Source organism: Cricetulus griseus (genome assembly GCF_003668045.3).
Source record: "Cricetulus griseus strain 17A/GY chromosome 1 unlocalized genomic scaffold, alternate assembly CriGri-PICRH-1.0 chr1_1, whole genome shotgun sequence".
Lineage (NCBI taxonomy): Eukaryota > Metazoa > Chordata > Mammalia > Rodentia > Cricetidae > Cricetulus > Cricetulus griseus.
In genome coordinates this window covers 8,971,999-8,993,449 of record NW_023276807.1, presented here as the reverse complement: position 1 = coordinate 8,993,449, position 21,451 = coordinate 8,971,999, and the positions used below count along the sequence as shown (strand labels likewise).

Genomic DNA, 21,451 nt, shown 5'->3' with positions numbered 1-21,451 from the left:
CACCTTTGCAAATAGCTCCTTTGTAAGTGAGCCCTCCTTCAAGTATCCTCACTGTGCCATCTGTCGTCTGTGGGGTACCTGCTTCCCAAGCCTTATGACTGGTTATTTGAAGTGATGGCCTCTGCTTCCCGTGCTCCAGTCTGGGGGGTTGATCCCATCAATGGGTGTTTCTCCAGCTACAAATAGAATTGTCTCTACTTCCAAACAGAAATTTTCTTCTCACCCCTATTTTCTCTTCACCATCTTTCAATGGTCATGAGAAAACAGCTGCTCAAAAATTTTCCTCACTGGAAACTCCATGAAGTTGCTTAAGGCAATTATATTCCTCCATTATTTCCCTAATGTAAACCTTGAAGGGTTTTTTTTTTTTCCTTCATGTTAGTCCTTTAATGAAACCCAAGTGTGCATTGACAGGTGAGTGGATGAACAAGACGTACTAGAGCTTACGGTGGAATATCATTCAGCCTTAAAAAGGAAGGAAATGCTGACACACAAATGCTACAGCATGGCAAAGTCTCAGAGACATTAATGCTAAGCAAAAGAAGCCATCTGCAAAGGACAATACTTTAACACCTTAGTATCTAAATTAATGGGGACAGAAAACAGAGTGTTTGTTGCTAGGGCTGGAGACAGTGGAGGATAGGATACCAAGTTTCAGCTTTGAGGAAGTTTAGAGTTCTGCAGAGGGACGGTGGAGGTGGTTGCACAATAGGGTAATGAACGGATGCCACTGAATAGGGATGCCACTGAAATTCATGCTCACAAATAGTTACAATGCTATGATCCGTTATGTGTATTTCATCAGTTTTTATAATAAGAAAGTAATACATAGGGAAGACACAGGAGATGACAGAGGCGACAAGGTCATGAGGTCAAGGATGCCTTCTGGAATTCCTGGGCAGGTGTTGCTAGGCAGCTTGTGCTCTTGCTTTTCAAGGGTAGCAATTTGGCTAACCAGGCTCAGCCGGGGGAAGGAATGATAGCAGAGACATGAGAGGGAGAGGGAGAAGAGGAAATGAGTGCAGGCCACCCGGGCCTTGTGGATTCAGTAGTGGTAAATACAGATGAATAATAGCTATTAGCCACCTTTGGATGTTTGGTTTATGATGCATTAGTCCCACTCATGCAGTCAGGATCTAGTACCCAAGGCATTCCATCCTTCCTGTGAGTGTACTCTGTCCAGGGGCTTTGTAGACACAGCTTAGTGGACCCTCACTCCTCCCGTGGACACCTCACACTGCCCACAGGACCCAGGTAGGACATCACTGGACACACCTAATATCTTCTCATCAAAAGCTTTGAGCAGATTCCATCTGGAAAGAATTGAATGAATGCATGCCGGTGAAGGTGTAAACCCCAATGGCCTGCAAACCTCAGCTGTTAAGTGGAGTTCCTTGAGAGTCTAAACCCACCTGCCCCTCACTGAAAGGGCTGTAAGCAGCCATGGCTGCAGAATTTCTTGCCCTTGCTCTGGTTTAGGTATGTGCTTGGGCATGTAAGTAGCCAAGACCACAATATGAAACCACCCTGATAAAACTTTCATCTAAAACATCAAAGATACAGAGTAGTTGCTGGCACGTTTGCCAATTGTGGAGTTTAGACATCTGGTGAAGAGCAAAGCATGAGGGTGAGGCTGATTCATTGTCCCCACTGACCCCACCCTAGCTCAGCCTGGTTGTCCTCTCAGCCTGGTTGCCATCATCTGCTTCTAGTCCCCACCCCCACCCCCTGTCGGCTCTGGCCTCATGGGCACCCAGAGACTGTTTCTCCTTGACTTCTGGCTTTTGGGGAAGCACCCCAGGCAGGCAGGGTAGTGTATGATAGAAGGAATCAAGAATGTGTTCTGCTCTGAGAAGAAAACCCAGGGCTACTCAGGGTAGAAAGGGAAGCTGCATCTTTGGTGCCTGAGAGACATCGAGCCCAGGACTCAGAGAGTAGAGAGCTAAGCCCTTAGAGACTTTGGGATAAAAGAATATTACCAAATTGTTGTATAGCCTTTCACATTCATGAGCTTTAATGAAGGACTATGGGTCACACTCCTTTAGGGTTGAGTCTTCCTGGTCACATTAGAGGGTTTGTGTCTTTGAATGGACAAAGCTAAAGGAAATGTCCCCCAGGATATCACAGGCATTTTCCAGGAGGAGTCTCCTGGTGTCCAGTTTGAGATAGAGACACTGCTTCATTGAGAAGGGTCTCTAGGACAATTCTCAACATGTGACCAGAAGACACCTAAATTTGTTTTTGAAAGCATAATGATTGTTTGCAGGAAAAAAAAAAAACTCATTTCCTGGGGTTACAATGGATTTTTCTGGAAGCTACTTAAGCAACTGATAATTTATCACTCTAATATCACCAGGTATGTTTAACCTTCAAGCCACAAGTATCTGTCATTGTGGTCCAATACAAAATCATAAACATGCCTGAAACATTATGAGGTGTGTGTGTGTGTGTGTGTGTGTGTGTGTGTGTGTGTGTGTGTGACAGTATGAGGTGCCTGTGTGTTCTATGTGTGTGTACACATATGTAGGTGAGTACATGTGCCTGTTGGGCACATATGGAAGCCACAGGTTGACATATCTTTCCTCTATTGTTATCTACCTTTTTGTTCTTTTTGAGATAAGGTCCCTCATTGAACGTGAAGCTCACTGTTTTGGCTAGACGGGTTGTCCAGTAAGTCCCTAGGATCTACCTGTCTGTGCTCCCCAGTGCTTGGGACACACACACACACACACACACACACACACACACACACACACACACACACACCATGTTCAGCTCTCACGTGAGTGCTAGAAATCCAAAATCAGGTCCTCATGCTTGCATGACAATAACTACCCACTGAGCCACCTACCCAGCCCCATCAGAAGGGTTCATTATAATTTCACATTGATTGTGTGGTTCCCAAACATATGACAACTGTTTGAATGTCAACAGTGTGCTGCCCTGTCAGAAGGTTATGCTTAATGACATAAATGCTTGTACCAAAACATAACTGTTTAAACTCATATGAAAAAGAACACTTTGGAATCCTCAGTAACTTTTGAACACACAGGAGGGCTGCTGTGGCCAGAAAGTTTAAGAATCATTGAGGTGGGGGTTGTATATTAGATAAGGCCAAATAGTGGCAACCATACAGACCTGTAAGAAAGATCTAGAAACAGACTATCACCATCAATTTTTTTCTGTTTTGTTTTGCAGGCAAAACTGCCTAGAAAATCTAATGGATGAAGATGAGAAGGACAGAGCAAAGAGGTAAGTAGGAGCCATGTCCCTGCCTCACAGTGCTTGCCTTCTTTTACCCTCTATTTAACAAAGTGTGACAGGATGCAACTACATATCTCTCGCCTGAAACATTTAAAAGTGTCTCTAAAATTTTGTGTCTCACCAGTGAAGTTATCCATTGTGTTGGACTTGCCAAGTCTGTGTTTTTAGTATGGTCATGTATTGCCCTGTTGGAAATGGTCTCCATTCAGAGGCCTCTGGTTGCTGCTTTCCTAGGATAGAAAAACCTTTTAGCCTACCTTGTTTGGCAAGGTAGGCTAAAAGGAGCCAAGCCTGCCTGGGTTCAAATGCTGGTGGTGGTGTTGGGGCATTGCCTAATTTTGGGTAATAATAGCATCATTATTACATCATCATCACTCTACCCATACCACTCTACCCATGATCACTCTACCTAGTAACTTAGTTGTTACTGACTGGGCAGTAACCAACCAACACTATGCTGAGCACTGTCCTTATATTAGCTTGCTTTCTTCATCTATGAAGTAGGGGCATCATAGCCCCTTGTACTATGGTTGAACTAGCCTGGTAGTTGTTATATTAAAACACCTATAACCCTGCATGTGTTTATTCCCTTATGAACATTCCTTGAGTACCTATTGCATTCAAAGTAGTTGTGAAGTTGATATTGAAATCAAGAATCAAGAATGGTCAAAGGTCATCAAATTTGACACAACTCAACCAAGTGCACAATCCATGTATTAAACTCAATACACTGGAAAAGTAAGTGGCTTCAGGTTCCCCAGGGGTGCACAAGTTGATGAGCAATGAGAGCTCACTCAAGACCATTAGGGTGCAAGGGACAGGACAGCAGTGGAGAGAGTAGCATGAAACACTAGTCGGGGGAACCTTCATTACAGACCCACAGACCTGCCTTCTCCCTCCAATTTCATCCTGCTCCCTTCTACACAGTACAGGGCAGGTACACTGTCCTCTGCTATAGGCCCCCTCGAGGGCCCATAAAGGACACTTCCTTCCTTCCACAGAACTTCATGACTCACTTGCAAAAAGTTGATTCCCAAGAGACCACCCATTGTGGTAGCTCTAGAGCAACTGTCCCCTCAGGAGAAAGCCATGAGAGACACAAAGGCTACAACTATTTGCAAAGTTGCTTAGTATGAATCTACAAGACTGAGGGAGTCTGGACTGTTTTAACTTCCCCTAGTATTTCTGTTAACAAAAGGTCAGTGTGCTGGCCAGGAACTTAGGTGAACAGGTGTGGTGTGGAGTGAGGAGGAGGAAGTGGCAGGCCAGCCATCTCATTTGATCTTACATTCCTTGTTTTTTAGGTAGTTGGTACTAATGGAAAAACTCAAGGTCTCATGCATGCGAAGTCATTTTACTCTTATCTCCACTTTTCCATGTGCACAAACATTTCTGCAAATACAGTCAAACAATGCCACCTGTAAGTCTTGAGCTTATTCTAAAACAAGTTCTGGGCCCTTTGCTTGGTCCTGGGGATCCCAGCCTCTTCCAGAAGTGTTTTTGCAACCTGTAGGTCACAACCTGCAAAGTTGCAAAGTCCATTTGTGTCCTCCCAAACAAGTAAATGAATGAACTTGACCACACAGGCCAAGCATATTCTTTCCTTCTCTCATGGAAGGGCCGGCGCTTAGCTCTTCCTCTGGAGTGTTTTGCCTTTTGGGTTCCTGCCAGGGAAGCTTGACAGTGCTAGAGAGAGAACAGCCTCTGTATTTCCAAGTCCCTGTTCTCTCACCTGCAACACAGTTTCTGGCCTGTTCTACTCAGGGTATTTTGGGAACCAGCCACCACTTATACCAAGTGACACTTGGGTATTAATCACCATGTGTGTCTGAAAATTTGTAGCACTTTACGATAATAGGTTGACAGAATAGCAGTATGAACAATTTATACAGAGAACAGTGGCAGCCAGCACTCATTGAGAGTTTCCTACACATATCCACTGAGTACTGAGCTAAGTGCTTCTGTGTGTGTTATCCCAAATCATCAATTCAACATCCTTCTGATATGTACATTGTTTTTATCCTAAACTAATGCTTATGAAAAATCAAGAAAGTGGCAGGTAGGATGCTAAATGCAGGCTTCCTTAACCTTAGACTCAGTTCTATTCCTTTAGGACATGAGAGTCTTTTCATTTAAGTATAAATTCCACATACACCCCCACAGGCCTAGGCCAAGACATTCTATTTACATCCACAAGTTCTCTTCTAACCACACATGGTCTCAGCCCAGTCTCTCCATTGCTCAGTTCTGAATCAAAAGCAGACAAAATATATCTTCATTCTCTCCCTTATTTGCAAATCATAAATATGGACATCCTAAAAAAAAAAAAAGTCTTAAGTGAAAGTTCTTGAAATCAATCAGACTCCCAGCATTTGTTTTTGTTCATTCCCAATCCCGTTTGCTCTGGGCTGAAAACATATCTCCATTAGCCAGGTATCCATTCTTACAAGAGAATTAAAAAAAAAAAAAAAAAAGATTTCCTTCAGTCAGAGTTCTGGTGGTTGAAGGGAAGGGCTCTGGTGAGGAAGCTATGGGAGATAACATTGCTATAGGAGACAAGAAGTAGAGGGAGAGATTTTGGTAAAGGGTGGGGGAAAGGAGAGGGGGAGGGGAGGATGAGGGAAGGAGAGGAGAGATGAAACCGTGGCATCACAAGTCAGGAATCCAGAGTAGAGAGAGGCCAGTTTCTCTGTGTCCCATCGGATGCACATCTTTAGGCTCTCACCATCTCTTCACACCATCCCAGTGAGGACCACAGCACTGCCCCTTCCTCAAATGTCCCTTTTTGCAGGTACCTCTGCATGGATAGCTACACACAGAAGCTGCTAGCCCTCACTTCTCTCACCTCCAGAGGGACTTGGAACAACTGTTAACACCCCATCCTTTGGCCAAGATACAGCCCTGTGACCTTAGACTGCATCACACGCTTTTCAAAACCTCCAGTCTTGCAGATTTTTGTGATAGCAACATGGAAAGCTGTTCCTTTAGCGTAGCAGGATCCCTTTTCATTCACAAGATATTCTTGTGATATTAGGGATGTTTATTAGCTGGAGATCATGATCCTCATTGTCTTCCCCCCAAAAAGCTTACTTTATGTGAGGCATGGCTTTCAGACCTTTGGAGAATGCACGGTGCCTTGAGATTGAGGCTCACATATTCTAAAAGGGATTTGATTCCTTTACTCTCTTCTGTGAATTTCCATATAAACCCAGTGGGTATTAATTGAGTTATTCTCACGTGTTCAGGATCATCTACTGCTTTCTTTTGGGAAGACTTAAACATGATCTTTGAATCCAAGAGGTCAAAAGAGATGTGAGATCCTTGGATAATGAAGCTCCCAGTTTGCCATTTTGTATAGGGGTATGTCTCTGAAATTCAAATGAATTACTCTGTGTGTTCGTGTGTGTGTGTGTGTGTGTGTGTGTGTGTGTGTGTGTGTGTGTGTGTGTGTTGTGTGTGTGTGTGTGTGTGTGTGTGTGTGTGTGAGAGAGAGAGAGAGAGAGAGAGAGAGAGAGAGAGAGAGGAGTCAATCACACAGCTGGCTTTGGTTCTTTTTTTTTTTTTTTTTGTCTATTTTTGGACAGACCACTAAATTGCCCTTAAACTCAGGTTTATTTACTATACAATAGGGGTAACAACAGTCTCAGCTTCCTTTTGAGACAGTCACAAGCATTCAGTGTGTGTAAGCTTTTGGCACAGCTCGGCATCTATAATGCTGTATATGGGCCCCTTTGTATGCCTGGGCCACCTCTCCCATTCTCGTGGAATCCCTATAAAGCAGTCTATTCCTGTTCCTACATTACAGTAGAGAAGCCCTACAACCTGGGATTACACAGCTCACCAGTGGCCACAGGGATCAAATCTCAATATCCCTGACCTCCTCCCACACTTCATTCACTTTGCTTTGTGCTCAAGGAGCCAGGACAGTAAGTGCCGGCAGTTGCTTTGCTCAAAGAACACAAGTGTCTACAGGTTTTCTGCATTGTGGAATTGTTTGCTTGACTCGTTGCTAATGAACACTTGATGTTTGCTTCATCTTTGACCTGGTATTGAAGAAATATATGCTCTCCTCTTTCCAGTTGGCTGTGGAATTGTTTCCACAACCCCAGGCATTTAGTTGAGGTGAGGGGGGGGGGATTACAGTTCAAGAGAATCAAGAGTGTCAGGCAAGATTAGCTGGTATGTGGGGTTCTCAATAGAGGGATTGCCTGCCGGATCTGAAATGTGAGCCGAACTCTTGTTTGTTCTTTGACCCTAATCCTTAGTCTCAGTGTGGTTTGGGCACCAGGGAGGCATTCAAACAGGATAAGCAAGAATTCTGTACACATCTCTGCACTGAGATAGCCATGTATGAGGGAGAGCTTCAGCTATGCCCAGGTGTGTCACTTCTTCTCAATTCCCAGGTGGAGGAAAAGGATGTGGACCACTGACAGGGACCATCCCATTTGCATTTGTTAACTGAGTCATACTGTAAGGAAGTGAATGTTACAGAAAAAGGCGTGTAGCATTATCCTACCTTCAAAGGGCACATTTGGGGCTGGAGCGGAGCAATGATGAAAACCATCGTAATGGAGAAAACAGAGCCCGAAGTCTGTTAGGCAAAGCCAAGGGAGCGGGTGATCGATGTGTGAGCTCTGCCGTCTCAGGCAACTGCTTTTTCACAGACTGATCTCGTTTCATTTACATGATTTTTTTGCTATAAATAACTGAAGGGAAAGGCTCATAGGCAAAGGTTGCAGCCAGCATAGAAGACGTTGGGTCCACGCATACTTGCAGAGTGCCATTCCTACAGGCACCATGCCCTGGGCTCTGTGCTATTGCTCCAGTTGAATCTTGGATGCTAATTTTGCTGTGATTTCCTATCCCAGTCTTTGGACTTGGTTTTACGTATATCATCATAAGCTCCATCATGGGGTAAAAATGACAGTAGGCCCCTTTTGAGGCTTCCTCTGTTTGTTTGGATGGTGATTAAGGCAGCAGCAGGCATGGCAAGAACAGGAGCGGTAACAGGACACGGGATTCATTTATATTACCCTGTAATTTCCAGATGAGTGATTCTGTTCTCAAAACAAAGGAAAAGTAGAACTGTGCTTGCAGGCAGAATGCTAATTCTTCCCGTGGCCCAGTAAACAGCAGAATGGAAAAGGGGGCTCCCTCCTCTGGGTCCTTTTAGCTCTTACCTTGCTGGGTTCTGTTCTTTTGACTAAAGAGAACTGTCATCCGAAATCTGGGCCTGGAAGGTTTGGAAGCCTGAGGTTGTCTTGGCTCAGGGAAACCCAGAACCTCTCTGGGGCATCTGAGGCAAAGGATAATTTCTTTAAAAAGCAAGTGCAATGATTTCAATAAATTGCCAACTAATCAAGGACAGCCAGAAGTCCACCTACTTGAAAAGACCATCTTTCCTTGGGAAAAGCTAGCCATTCCTTTAAGGAGTTTAGTGACAGGCTGCTAAGGACAAGACTCAGGAATTAAGTGATGTGAGTGTTAACTAAGAGTCACTGTGAAATTAGGCCAGCTTCCCATTGGGACACAGACGTTTTTCTGAAAATGGTGGCTAAGAGTAAAGATGTTCCAGGCCATCTCAGAAGGGAAGAGATGCCTTGCAGCCACCCTGGATTGCTTGCCAGCCTGCAGAAAAGTCATAGTGAGGACCCCAATCTCACCTCAGGTGACACCAACCTGACCCATCTTGGCCCATGCAGAGTTTTCAGCCCTAAAATCCAGATAACATCTTCTCCTACCAACTACTTAAGGCTATAGGTTTATTGGTTTCCCACCCCCCAAAATCTCTAAGATGATCCCCTTTCTTAGACCTCTACCTGAAATCCAAGACTGGCCATGTGTGACTGATCTGAAGAGCACTGTGGAGTTCTCACCAAAAACCACAGAAGCAACTGGAAGTGACACAGTGTTTTTTAAGTGTCAAAGAAAACAGTCTTTGTTAATCTTAAACTCCATATCCAATGAAAATGTCCTTTAGGGATGAGGCTAAGTGAGTATGATATCTAAGAAAGGGAGCCATGGTGTCAGGAGACCCACTAGGGGAAGAATTGCTAAAGTAGTGCAAAGAGAAAGGAAATAATATCAGATAGAAACTGAGCAGTATGAGGGGTAAAGGAAGGAGTAAAGGAAATAGCAGCTCACTGGGGAGAGATAATAATGTCTGATGTATTAAAACTACATAATCTCCCAGTGTATTCGGGGCTTAGCATCTGTACACAGAGTACATAAAAAGCAGATACACTGTAGACATGGAGAACAAGTAAAGAGAACTAACTACACAGAGTAAAATTTCACATGCATGAAGGGGATGCTGGAAAGATAAATTTCTATTGTATAATCCCAGAGTTTTTACTACACACATTGCAAAGAAATATAGGGAAATGTTAGATGAATTAAATAAATTACTAAAAAATGTTTATATGATTCAAAAGAAGATAGAAAAGATGAACAGGAACAACAACCAAAAAGAGTGGGTGAATAAACAGAAAACAGGTCATAGAATGATATCATAAACCCAAACATAGACAGACACACACACACACACACACACACACACACACACACACACACACACGCGTGCGCGCGCGCGCTACTCCATTAAATACAAATTATCTAAATATGACACAGAGGTTGTCCAATGGGGCCTTTAGGTTTATTTATTTCTAATTAGGTGTGTGGGTATGTGCCAGAGTGCCAGTGCTGGCGGAGGTCAGAGGTGTCAGATCCCCTGGAGCTGGAGTTACAGGCATTTGTGAGCCACCTGAATACATAGGTGCTAGGGAACAAACTTGCTCTCCCAAGAGCAGTGCCCCCTCTGAGTCACCAAGTCATTCTCCCCAGGGCAATATTTTTAATTATAATATGTTTATATAGTCTTTGAGAATATCATATGTATGTACAGTTTTGTTCATATTCACCCCCACTTCCCAATTCTTCCTGAATTCTCCCTCATATCCCCTTCCAACTTAACATCCTCTTATTATTTTTATGACTCACTGAGTCCAGTTAGTGTTGCCTAGATATGCATATGTGTGGGTTCATCTACTGAAGCATGGGTCAGCCTACCAGGTTAGGCTTTCTATTGCTGAGATCAAACACCATGACCAGAAAGCAACTTGCAAAGGAAAGGGTTTATTTAACTTACATTTCCATATCACTCATCATTGAAGGAAGTCAAGATAGGAACTCAATCAGGGCAGAAACCAGGAGGCAGGAGCTGATTCATGGGCCATGGAGGGATGCTGCTTACTGGCTTGCTCAGTCTGCTTTCTTATGGAACCCAGGATCACCAGCCCAGGGATGGCCACACCCACAATGGGCTGGGCCTTCCCCCCATCAATCACTAATTAAGAAAATACCTACAGGCTTGCCTACAGCCCCATCTTATGGAAGTGTTTTCTTAATTGAGGTTCTCTCCTTTAGGATGACTTTAGCTTGTGTCAAGTTGACCTAAAAATATCCAGCACAATGTCCCTAGAGAAAACCAACTCTTCTTTGCCTAGCAGCCATCAGCTGATAACAGCTCCTCTTCTAGGGATGAGGACTCACGTGCTCCTCCACATCTATGCTAGAGTGTTCTTGTGCCTCTGCTTGGTCTTTAAGTTCAAGAGTTCAAAGGCCCTGTCATATCCAGAAGATGCTGTTTCACCCACCACATTCCTTCCTGACCTCTGGCTCTCACACTCTTTCTGCCTCCTCTTCTACAATCTTTCCTGAGCCTTGGCATACCCTTGCAGGTATGATGCAGATGCCCCATTAATGCCTGCTCATTCTCCAGACACTCATTCTATGTACTTGGACCAGTTGTGAATCTTTGTATTAACTACCCACTGAACAAAGATGCTTCTCTGATGAGGACTGAATGCTGTAGTAACCTATGTGTATACACATGTTTAGAAGACAGTTTGATACAGTGACTGTTCAGCAAAATAAGAGCAGTGGGTTCACCTGTGGAGCCTATGAACTCTCCATCCCTGGGGTTCTGGTCAGATTTTCAGTATCAGGCATATGGTTGGTCATCCCTATAATACTCATGACACTATTGCATCTATAGGTATAGTTTGCCAGGCCAGTTGTTAATGTAGCTCTCAAAGTTGACAACTGTGTAAGACTATTGATAGCTTTTCTTTCCTTCCGGTACTATGAACTCTGGGCAGCAGGGAGAAAGCTTCTAGGTCAATACCAGCTTGATTTCTCCAAGTCCCATAACCAAAACATGCCATGTCTTCAGCAATAGGGTCTTACCATCAAGCAGAATGTTTTTTTTTTTTAAGTAGCCTAAATACATGCTGTCACAAGATACTTACCACAAACCTAATCCTAGAAGTAGGTTAAAAGTAAAACAGAAACTTATATATGGTGGAAACAGTAATTTAAAGAAAGCCAAAGTGAGAACAAAGTTCATGTCAGAGCACAAAACAGGGCCAGGAAGACAGAGTGACATGAAGATAAAAGAACAATTCACCAAGAAGAGACAACAGTTCTAAATGTGTGCACACTGAAAAGCAAGAACTTCCAAGTCTATGCTGCACAACCTGAAGAACCAAGAGGAGTCTTCACTATGCCTTTCTCAGTAATAAACCAGTGAGCTGAAATGCAGCAAAGATGTCAAAGAGCTAAAACGCACCAGCAGCCAACAGAATCTGATTGACATTTATAGAACACTCCACACAGCAATATCAGAATCCGATTTTCAAGTACCTATTGAACATGTACCAAGATAGACCAAATGTTGCTTCATAAAACAAATGTAGAGAAATCCAACTGAACCAAAATTAAATTAGAAACAGAAAAACTTTGGGAAAAGAAAGATCTCTGGAGCTTAGAAATTAAATAACAAACTTCTGAGTAGCCCAAGGATCAAAAAGGATGTCTCAAGGAATATTAGAGACTATATTAGCTGAATGAAATGGAAAAAACATTTTAGGTGCTGTGTAGCATGGCTGCTATAGTGCCTAGAGAGAACCCTGCAGCAGCAGATGCTCACATAAGAAAAAGAAATGTCTTACCCCACAACCTAGCCCCCACCACAGGAAAGTTAGGGCTGGAGATGGCTCAACAGTTTAGATGTTGCTGTTGCTGAGGATCCAAGTTCAGTTCTCAGCAACCACATCAGGGGACCCACAACTACTTTTTACTCTAATTCTAGGGGACCTCTTCTGACCTTGACCTTGGGTACTGTAGACATATGCACAAGCCCATGTGTACACACACACACACACACACACACACACACACACACACACACACACACACACACACACACTTTATTTATTTATTTATTTAGTTAGTTAGTTAGTTAGTTAGTTAGTTAGTTAGTCAGTTAGTTTTTCAAAACAGGGTTTCTCTGTGTAGCTTTCTAGATCAGGTTGGCCTTGAACTCACAGAGATCTGCCTGCCTCCTGAATGCTGGGATTAAAGGCATGCGCCACCACTGCCCCACCACACACAATTTTTAATAGAAAAGAAAAATAGAAACAAGGGCTGAGGAACTGGCTCAGCTAGCAAAGAGCCTGCTGTGCAAACATGAGGACCTAAATTCAGAATCCTGACCCTAGCAATAACTCCATCACTGGGAGTCGGGGGCCAAAACAGGTAGTTCCCTGGATCTCACTGGCCAGCCAGCCCATCTGAATTGATGAGCTCCATGTTTAATGAGAGGCTTTGTCTCAAAAAAATAAGGTGGAAAGCAATAAGGAAGGAAGACATTTGATGTCGACTTCTGATCTGTACACACAGCAGGGGTGGGAAATAAAAGCTAGATAAAGAGATGAGAAGAGAAATTGAAGGACAAAATAAATTCATAAAATAAACACAGCCAGCCATGGTAACCCATGCTTTTAATCCTAGCATGGGGAAGGGAAAGGCAGGCAGATCTCTATTAATATAGGGCTACCCTGGTCGTATAGTGAGTTGCAGTCCTTCCAGGGATATAGAGTGAGTCTTTGTCTTCAAAAAGAAGAATAGCACAAATCAACAAACTTGTAAACAAAGCAAATAAATAAAGCATGGAGAAAAGCTGACTAAGCAGAGAGGTTATTCTAGAATCAAGCAAACTGACAAACCTAGTTGAGATTGACCCCTAACAAAGACATGAATGGCCAGTAACAAGAACAAAAGAAGACACCCTACTACATAGCTCTTTGACATTAAAAGAGACATAAGGAAGTTCTGTGACCAACTGTGTTCATGTAAATCCAAGGACTCAGATGTGGTGGACCAGTTTATTTAATAACCACAGGCAGTCAGACTCACACAGGGTAAAATGGCCCAAAGAGTTCTCAGATATGTGGATTCGAATTTACAAATGGAAACTACAAAGACCCAGATCCAGATGGTGTAATTGAAGAATTCTGAATTCTGCCAAATACTGAAGGAAGAAATACCACCTCCCTTTTTATGTAGTCCTGTGTGGAAAGTAAAAGAGGGGGAAATATATTGCAGCTTATTTTGTGAGGGCAGCATTACCCACTGAACAAAAGAGAAAATGAGCTAGAGACCATGTCTCTTGTGAATGCAAATAGACCATTCCTCAAGAAAACTCTGGAGTCATGTGTGGTAGCACACACCTTCAATCCCGACACTTAAGAGGCAGAGGCTATCAGATCTCTGTGAGTTCAAGGCTAGCCTGATCTTCATAGTGAATTCCAGGACAGCCAGGACTACACAGAAAGCCCCTGGAGAGAGAGGGGGGGAGGGAAGTGGGAGGGAGAGAGAGAGAGAGAGAGAGAGAGAGAGAGAGAGAGAGAGAGAGAGATTAGTGAGTCAGCTGGATGGGCACATACCTGTAATCTCAGCTCTCAGGTGCTGAGAAAGGAGAGTTAAGAGTGTGAAACCAACCTGGACTGCAAAACAAGACCTCGTGTCCCCAAACAAAACATAACAAGCACACAGCATTGGTAATTCTCCCCTGCCCCCTCTGTGTGTGGGGGTAGTGGGGGGTGGTACTGTGGTATAGTCTCAATCAAGTAGAATTTATCTAAGGAATGCTATGTAGCATCTGAGTACAATCCACTGCTTAGAAATCCCACAGAATCATGCAATTGATGCAGAAAAAAGGGTGTAATGAAATTGAACAATTTTTCATGAAATATAAATCAATGCTTAACTCAAAATAGACCATAAATTGAAATGGAAAATACATAAAACTCTAAGAGAAAATTTTATGACCTTGGGTCTAACACCAAAAGTATGAGTCAAAGGAAAGGGAGGTGGGGAGAGAGAAGAAAGGGGGGAAAGGGAGAGGGAAGGTGGGGTAGAGAGGAGGGAGGGAGAGGGAGAGAGGGGAGGGGAGGGGAGAGGGGGGGAGGGAGGGGAGGGGAGGGGGAGACCTCCTCAGTGAGACACCTCACTGAGGTGATAAGGCAGAGAAAAATAGAAGAAGACAGCCAATCCTGCTCGGGCCTCCACACGTGTATACATAACACACACACACACACACACACACACACACACACACCATGACACATCATGATGCAATTTTGAAATACAAGTGAAAACCCCAATAAAGCACCCACACGTGTATACATAACACACACACACAACACACACACACACACACACACACACACACACACACACACCATGACACATCATGATGCAATTTTGAAATACAAGTGAAAACCCCAATAAAGCACCACTCTGCATTTCTTAGGAGAGCCAGGATGTAAGAACCGACAATACTAAATCCCTGGAAGGCAGAGAAACACTGGCTCATTTGTGCATTGCTGGTGGGAAGGTAAAATGGTCATTCTAGAGAAGAGGTTGGCAGTTGCTTATAAAGGTAATTATACACCTTCCCTAAGGTGCAACTCTCCTGCTCCTGTGTTGTTTACTTCAGAGAAATGAAACTATCGTTTAAAAATTAGAAACAAGTGTTTGTGTCCACTCTATAATCCATAATGATTATTTCAGACTGGAAATGGATTATTTCAGACTGGAAACCACATGAATATCCTTCAGTGGGTAGATAAGCCAGCTGTGGTGTTCATTCATACAGTAGAAGAGTACTTGGCAGCAAGACGGAACAAGGCATGGACACAACTCAGATGACTCTGAAAGGCAGAAGAAGCCAAGCTCAAAAAATAAAAATCACTCAGTGATCATGACTGCCTGTTGCTCTTCCAGCAGACCCAAGTTCTGTTCCCAGCACCCACGTTAGGCAGCTCACAGCTGCTTGTAATTCTGGCTTCAGATCTGACTCCCTCTATTGGCTTCTGAGGCACATACACACAGAAAGATACACATAAATTCTTTAAAATATTTTAATTTTGATTAAAATATAATTATATATTTCTCTTCTTTATCTCCTCCTATGTCCCTCTACATCCTCCCTCTCAAACCTATGGCCTTCTTTTCTTTAATTATTATTATTATTACACACACACACACACACACACACACACACACACACGATAAACACAAAAATACAAATACAACCCACTGGGTCTGTTTACTGTTTCCTGTATTAGATTATTTCAGGGATGACCATTTGGTATTGGATAACTAATTAGGAAGATAATTCCTGGGGAAGACTAATTCTCCCTCTCTCAGCAGTTGTTAAATGCCTGTGTCTCTTCTTCTAGTGGTGGGGACCACATGATATTTCCCCCACCTACACTGGTGTGCCAACCGGTATCATCATTTCTCAGGTCTTGTATAAGAAGCTGCGTTCTTGAGTTTTAAAGGTGTGGCTTCCCTGTCATAGCTAGAAGGCGGCACAGTCTCACAGGAGACTTGCTGGTGTTCTGAATCTTAAAACCTCTTTATATCCACACCCCCTGCATTGTTCCCTGAGCCTTAAGTGTAGGGGTTGTGTTGTACATGGTGCTATTTTGGTTGCACACATCCTACGGTCAGCATCTCCCAACATTTTCATCAGTTGTGGTTTTCTGTAATGGTCTCCATCTGGTGGAAAGGGCAGCTTCTTTGATGAGAGGGGTGGGACCCACCCTCACCTATGTGTATAAGAATAGATATTCAGAATGCAGTTAGAAATTATGCTGGTTTAAGAAAGTGTTGGTGGTAGGTTCTCCTATAAGATTTATGACGTCACTAGCCATGTGCACTTGGCTAGGTTTCCAATACCAACCTTAATCTCCCTCCTGCTGAGCATAAAGTAGCAAGCTGCATGGCAGCATTTATATAAGAGTACAGATGTTCTTTAGCTTACAATGGGGTTACAGTTCAGTATACTCTGGTAACTTGGAAATCCTGAAAGTCAAAGTGCTTGCAGCATTCCAGACCTACAGAGCATCTCAGCTTGGCCACATGCTATAGGGCATCAGTTGTTTCCCTTAGTGGCAAACAGAACTGTGGCTCACAGCTATGTCAAAGCATAGGATCTTGCCACCAGTCAGGAAAATGTTGAAATCCAAAGCTCAAAGTCCAGTTTCTAGCGAGTTTATATCACCTTCACACCATTGAAAAGGGAAATCACACTAGGCCATCAGAAGTTGGGGACCATCAATGCAGTGGTGGAGAACAGAACAGGGCTTGCCAGGTTATAGGAGGTGGAGCAGATGAGGGAGTTTGTGGTCAAACTGTTCATGCTAAACACATGGTGAAATATAAGGAGCTCTGCCCCAAAAAAGTCTCTTACTATATGTTACTTCCAAGATGACAATTTTAAAAGAATACTACCATCAGTGTTACTTACTGTGGTGGCTTGAGTAGAAATGTCCCCATAGGCTCATATATTTGAATGCTTAGTCACCAAGGTGTAGAACTCTTTGATAGGATTAGAAGGATTAGTAGGTGTGGCCTTGTTAGGTCACTGGCAGTGGGCTTTGTGGTTTTTAAATGGCCCACACCTGGCCCACTGGATCAGGATGTATCTCTCAGCTCCTGCTCCAGCACCATACTTGCCACCATGCTCCCCACTTGGTGAGAATGGACTAAACCTCTGAAACTCTAAGCAAGCCCCAATTAAATGCTTTCTTTTATAAGAGTCGCTGTAGTATTGATGTCTCTTCACAGCCATGGAACAGTGACTAAGACACTTTCCTAGGCAAATGAGACTGGATAGGGGGACTCTTTCATCTAGGAACCCCTGAAGCCTGCAACCCCCAAGATAGGAGTTAGGGATGACACTGGAGAATAACAAATAACAATAACATTAGAGAATAACACGGGGGGGGGGTGATAATCTTTGTGAAGGGTTCTTCTTAACCCTTCCTGTGTCTGCTTACTACCCCAGTTGCATTCTTCCTACTGTTTCCTGGTGTCCTCACCAGTGTCTAGTCACATACTCCATCAATACCTTGTCTCCAACTCACCCAAATTTTCTGCCAACATGGTTGGATCTCATTTTATGGCTTGGAGGATTCTCAAAACTGGTTGTGCACATGAAAATAGCTGAACAAGGGATAGAGTCAAGTTTGGTCGTGCTAGGATGAGGCCAGCCTAAGCTCTCTGGTAGGGAGTAAGCCCAAGATGGAACCACAGAGTCCTCCTACCCCTTGGCAGGAGTCAGGATACTGATCCTCAGTTCATTTCACTGAGTTTTATCTGGAATGTGTGCAGGGCTCTTCTCAAAGGCCCTGGCCAGTAATTTGGCACAGCTCTGGCAGAAGGGACAGATTCTGGAGCAATTTGGCACAGCTCTGGTAGAAAGGGCAGATCCTGGAGCCCTGCCTCATATGACTTGAAGTATTCTTCAAAGAAAAAGGTGTTCTGAGTTCATAGTGAATTCTGAATTCACTCAGAACCTTGGAGATGGGGAAACTTGGAGGTAGGAATACCATAAACAGTCCTAAAGAAGCTGGACCCTGATGTTAATGATGCTTGCAGCAGTGGTATCAGACACATATGGAAATAGTTGGAGGCTATGGGTAGAAGGCTCTAGAGGCAGAGGGCTCCAACAAGGCTGGGCCACCATGGACTCTTCTTCACCCTCTTTTTACCTGTCAGGCCTCTGGTACTCTGGAGGTGGCTTTATGAACCAAATGTCATCACCAACTTTCTCTGGACATGTCACTAGACTTAAACTACCACAGTGTCATATTCCTGCCACCTCCATGACTGTGACATGGTCTATGTATCACTCCCTCTTCACATGTCCCTCCACATGCACCCTTCTGAGCCCTCGTGAGTCCACTGTGTCCTCTTCCTCCAACTATCTGAGAGATTACCTGAAGCCTCTTGAAATTGAAGAGTAAGACAGTGATGGTCTACACTAAAGGCCTGGGCCAGAGTACAATCATCTTTTTTTTTTATTTGAATTAGAAACAAGATTGTTTTACATGTCAATCCCAGTTCCCACTCCCTCCCCTCCTCCCCTACCACCCAGCCCCAACTAATACCCTATCTATCACATATCCTTTCTGCTCCCCAAGGAGGGTGAGGCCTTCCATCCATAGGGTGTCATCAGTGTCTATCATATCCTTTGAGATAGGGCCTAGGCCCACCCCTGTGTGTCTTGGCTCAGGGAGTATCCCTGTATGTGGATTGGGCTCCCAAAGTCCACACCTATGCTAGGGATAAGTACTGAACTACAGAGTACAATCTTGACCGAAGGATTTTCGAGCTTTGTGGGATACCTCACGTAGCTGGACCAGCCTGAAGGTCCTGGCCTCTAGTTGGACTATCAGAGCAGAAGGCTTGGGGATACTACTGGTGACAGGAGCCTTTTTAGAATTGGTTGGTTGTTGTGGGAGCTTGTGTAGAATGGAATCTTCTCAGAACATTCTTGATCACTGGCAGTAAAGGGATTGATAGGATGTTGAGGTCTCCACACAGTTTCTTCAATGGAAGCTCTGATGGTCATTTCAAAAGGTGGTTTCTTCATAGCTACTTGGGAGTGGATTTGTATGGCCATCAACATCTCTTGCTGTTGGTGAATTCTCTACACCAGCTGCTTCTGTTTCTTTCCCTGTCTTTAGGTCCTCTTTAATGTCCCCAGGGGAGTCTTCTGTTTCTGTTCAGAAGCCTCACACTAGTCCTGCTCAAGATCATGGTTCCCAGTTACTAGGGCAAACTTTTCCACTGAACTCAGCTAGAAGGAAGGGGGGTCATCCACTTCAGACACAAATCACAGCTGAATAGTGGGCAGGGTTTCCATAGCCCTCTGGCATTAGAGACGCAGCTCACCAGATGGAGGCTGTTCCATTCAGGAGAGAGGTAGCCAAACTCATCCCAGAACCTGATGAATCCATTCTGGGCAATGGTGATATCCTTCCCATAATGTGCCAGGTGCCCCCCCCACCATTGCCTGAAGCGAGTGCCTGATTCTTCTTGGCATCAGCAAAAACTTGCTTATTGTGTGTATGCTCTGGGACCAGATGGTGCACATCAGAGACCTAAACAACTCAGCCGTGTGCCATGCTCCCCTCCAGCTATGGGCTGTCTTTCTTGTACATCTTGATGAAGTAGCTACAGTTGTAGAAGATAAACATTCCATCTAGGTCTGGGTATTCAACGTTGTTCCCCAAAGCAAAATCAGTTCCTTGAGTTCTTTGAAGGCTCACCACTTGGCATCCTTGATCCCTTTCTTGATGTTGGCTTTTCTGAACAGGGTAATGGCTATATTCTGAACCTACCAGAGCATCATCCTGGAAGCCTGTGTGAGGTCTCCAGCACATAAAAAATTCTGATGCTTGAGTTTTTTGCTTGCTGCCTCCTGGGTCTTTTCCTTAGGGATCTGTGATAGTATTTACACTGCTTTCTTCCATTCCTATCTGTCCTGGTTTTGAGATTACCCAACATGTACTCATACGAAGTGGACTAGTCGAGGAGGGCCACTTGGTCTTTACCTTATATCCATGGATGAGTTTCTTATCTGAGCATCAATATCAGAGCTGGCAGTCTACCATAGTGCCCCCTGTAAAGATCTTGGCTATCTGGATACTTTTGGGGTTGAAGGTTATGTTCTATAATATCTGTAAGCTTAAGATTAAAGATATCAACAGTGCTCTCTGTAACAGGAATCTTTTCTTCCTGACATCCAGCCCCGTATTGCTGCCATCACACTGGTGGCTGGCATCCCTTGATTCTCTGGTTGTTTGATCAAAGGCTAACCACCGCTATTCTCAGGAAGTCTCTTGAACTGGGTCATTGCTTCCTCCTCAGTGTAGAAGACAGACTATTTAAAGATGAACTTTGCCTCAATGGCAAATTCCTCTGACAGGTTCCCGAGTCCAAAAATTCTAGGTAGGCAATGGGACTTCTTTCATCAATGCCTCCTTCCTCATGAAAGAGCTGAGATGGAAAGAGGCTGGTCATGGTGTTTTCCTTCTTGGTAAAGAGGGCAAAATCCTCCCCAATGCACACTGAATCTCATTTTAAACCTGTTCTTATACTGTCCAAGCTGGATAGACTCAGGTATTCATTTGACTGGTTTCCCAAAATGGATCACACTGGCAACACTACCCAAACACATTCCTGTTCCCATCTCAAAAGCAAAGTATAAATCCTCCTTGGAGTCACATGTCAAGACTTGTTTATCTTTTTGCCTCTTCCCCATCACGTGATGAAGAGATATTACTTCCTGTTTCTAATTGTAAGGTCTGGGGAAGCCTTATGCCCCTCATGTCGGAATCCTAAGACCCATGAGGGCAAGTCTCAGTGTGTTTTGTCTTGTTTCAACTAAATGCCTGACATTAGCATCTTTAATAAAAGTGATTCCTTTGGCTCACATTCCCAGAAATCTGAGAGTGTGATGCTAAAACATCAGCTTCTCGTGAGGACTTCGTTATGGGTTACAGAGCATGCATGAGGGTAGGGAAGGGACAAAAGTAAGTTAAGAAAATAAACCTGCTTCATAACAGCCTACCCATGTGATAGCTAATCCACTCCCATCAGGCATTAATCTTAACCTTATCCCAGGGTGATGACCTAATAATAATCTCCCATGAGTTCCCACCTCCTAAGGGTGCCACCACCTCTCCATATTCTCATACCAAGACTCTTGCTAGTAAGTGTCCTCCCTTGAGGGCTTAGGATGAGAGAAGTGTCACCTGGCTCCTTGCCAAAGCACGAAACAGCAGTTCTGAATGGACATTCAGATCTCCAACTGGGAACAGACCCTTTGCTATTTGTACCTACATTTCCATGTCCAAGAGTCATAACATGACTGACTTCCAGGGCAGAGAAAGGCGATCATAAGTCTGTTTTTAAAAAAAGAACATGGAAATACTAGTTGAACAGCAATAGAGGTGACCACAGCCATGGAAAGGCTACTCCTTTA

The 21,451-nt window shown here is 43.8% G+C and overlaps 1 protein-coding gene across 4 annotated transcripts in view; it reads left to right on the top strand.

Moving 5' to 3' along the window:
• Nucleotides 1–21,451, top strand: part of Npas2 (neuronal PAS domain protein 2) — a 180,010-nt gene that overhangs the window by 70,777 nt on the left and 87,782 nt on the right. For all 4 annotated transcript variants that reach the window (XR_004772363.1, XM_027386795.2, XM_027386794.2 and 1 more), the window contains exon 2: nt 3,199–3,252. Coding sequence is in view for 3 of the 4 variants with exons in the window: in XM_027386795.2 (XP_027242596.1) it covers nt 3,221–3,252 (32 nt within the window). In the remaining variant the exon portion in view is untranslated. The remainder of the gene's footprint in view (nt 1–3,198; nt 3,253–21,451) is intronic.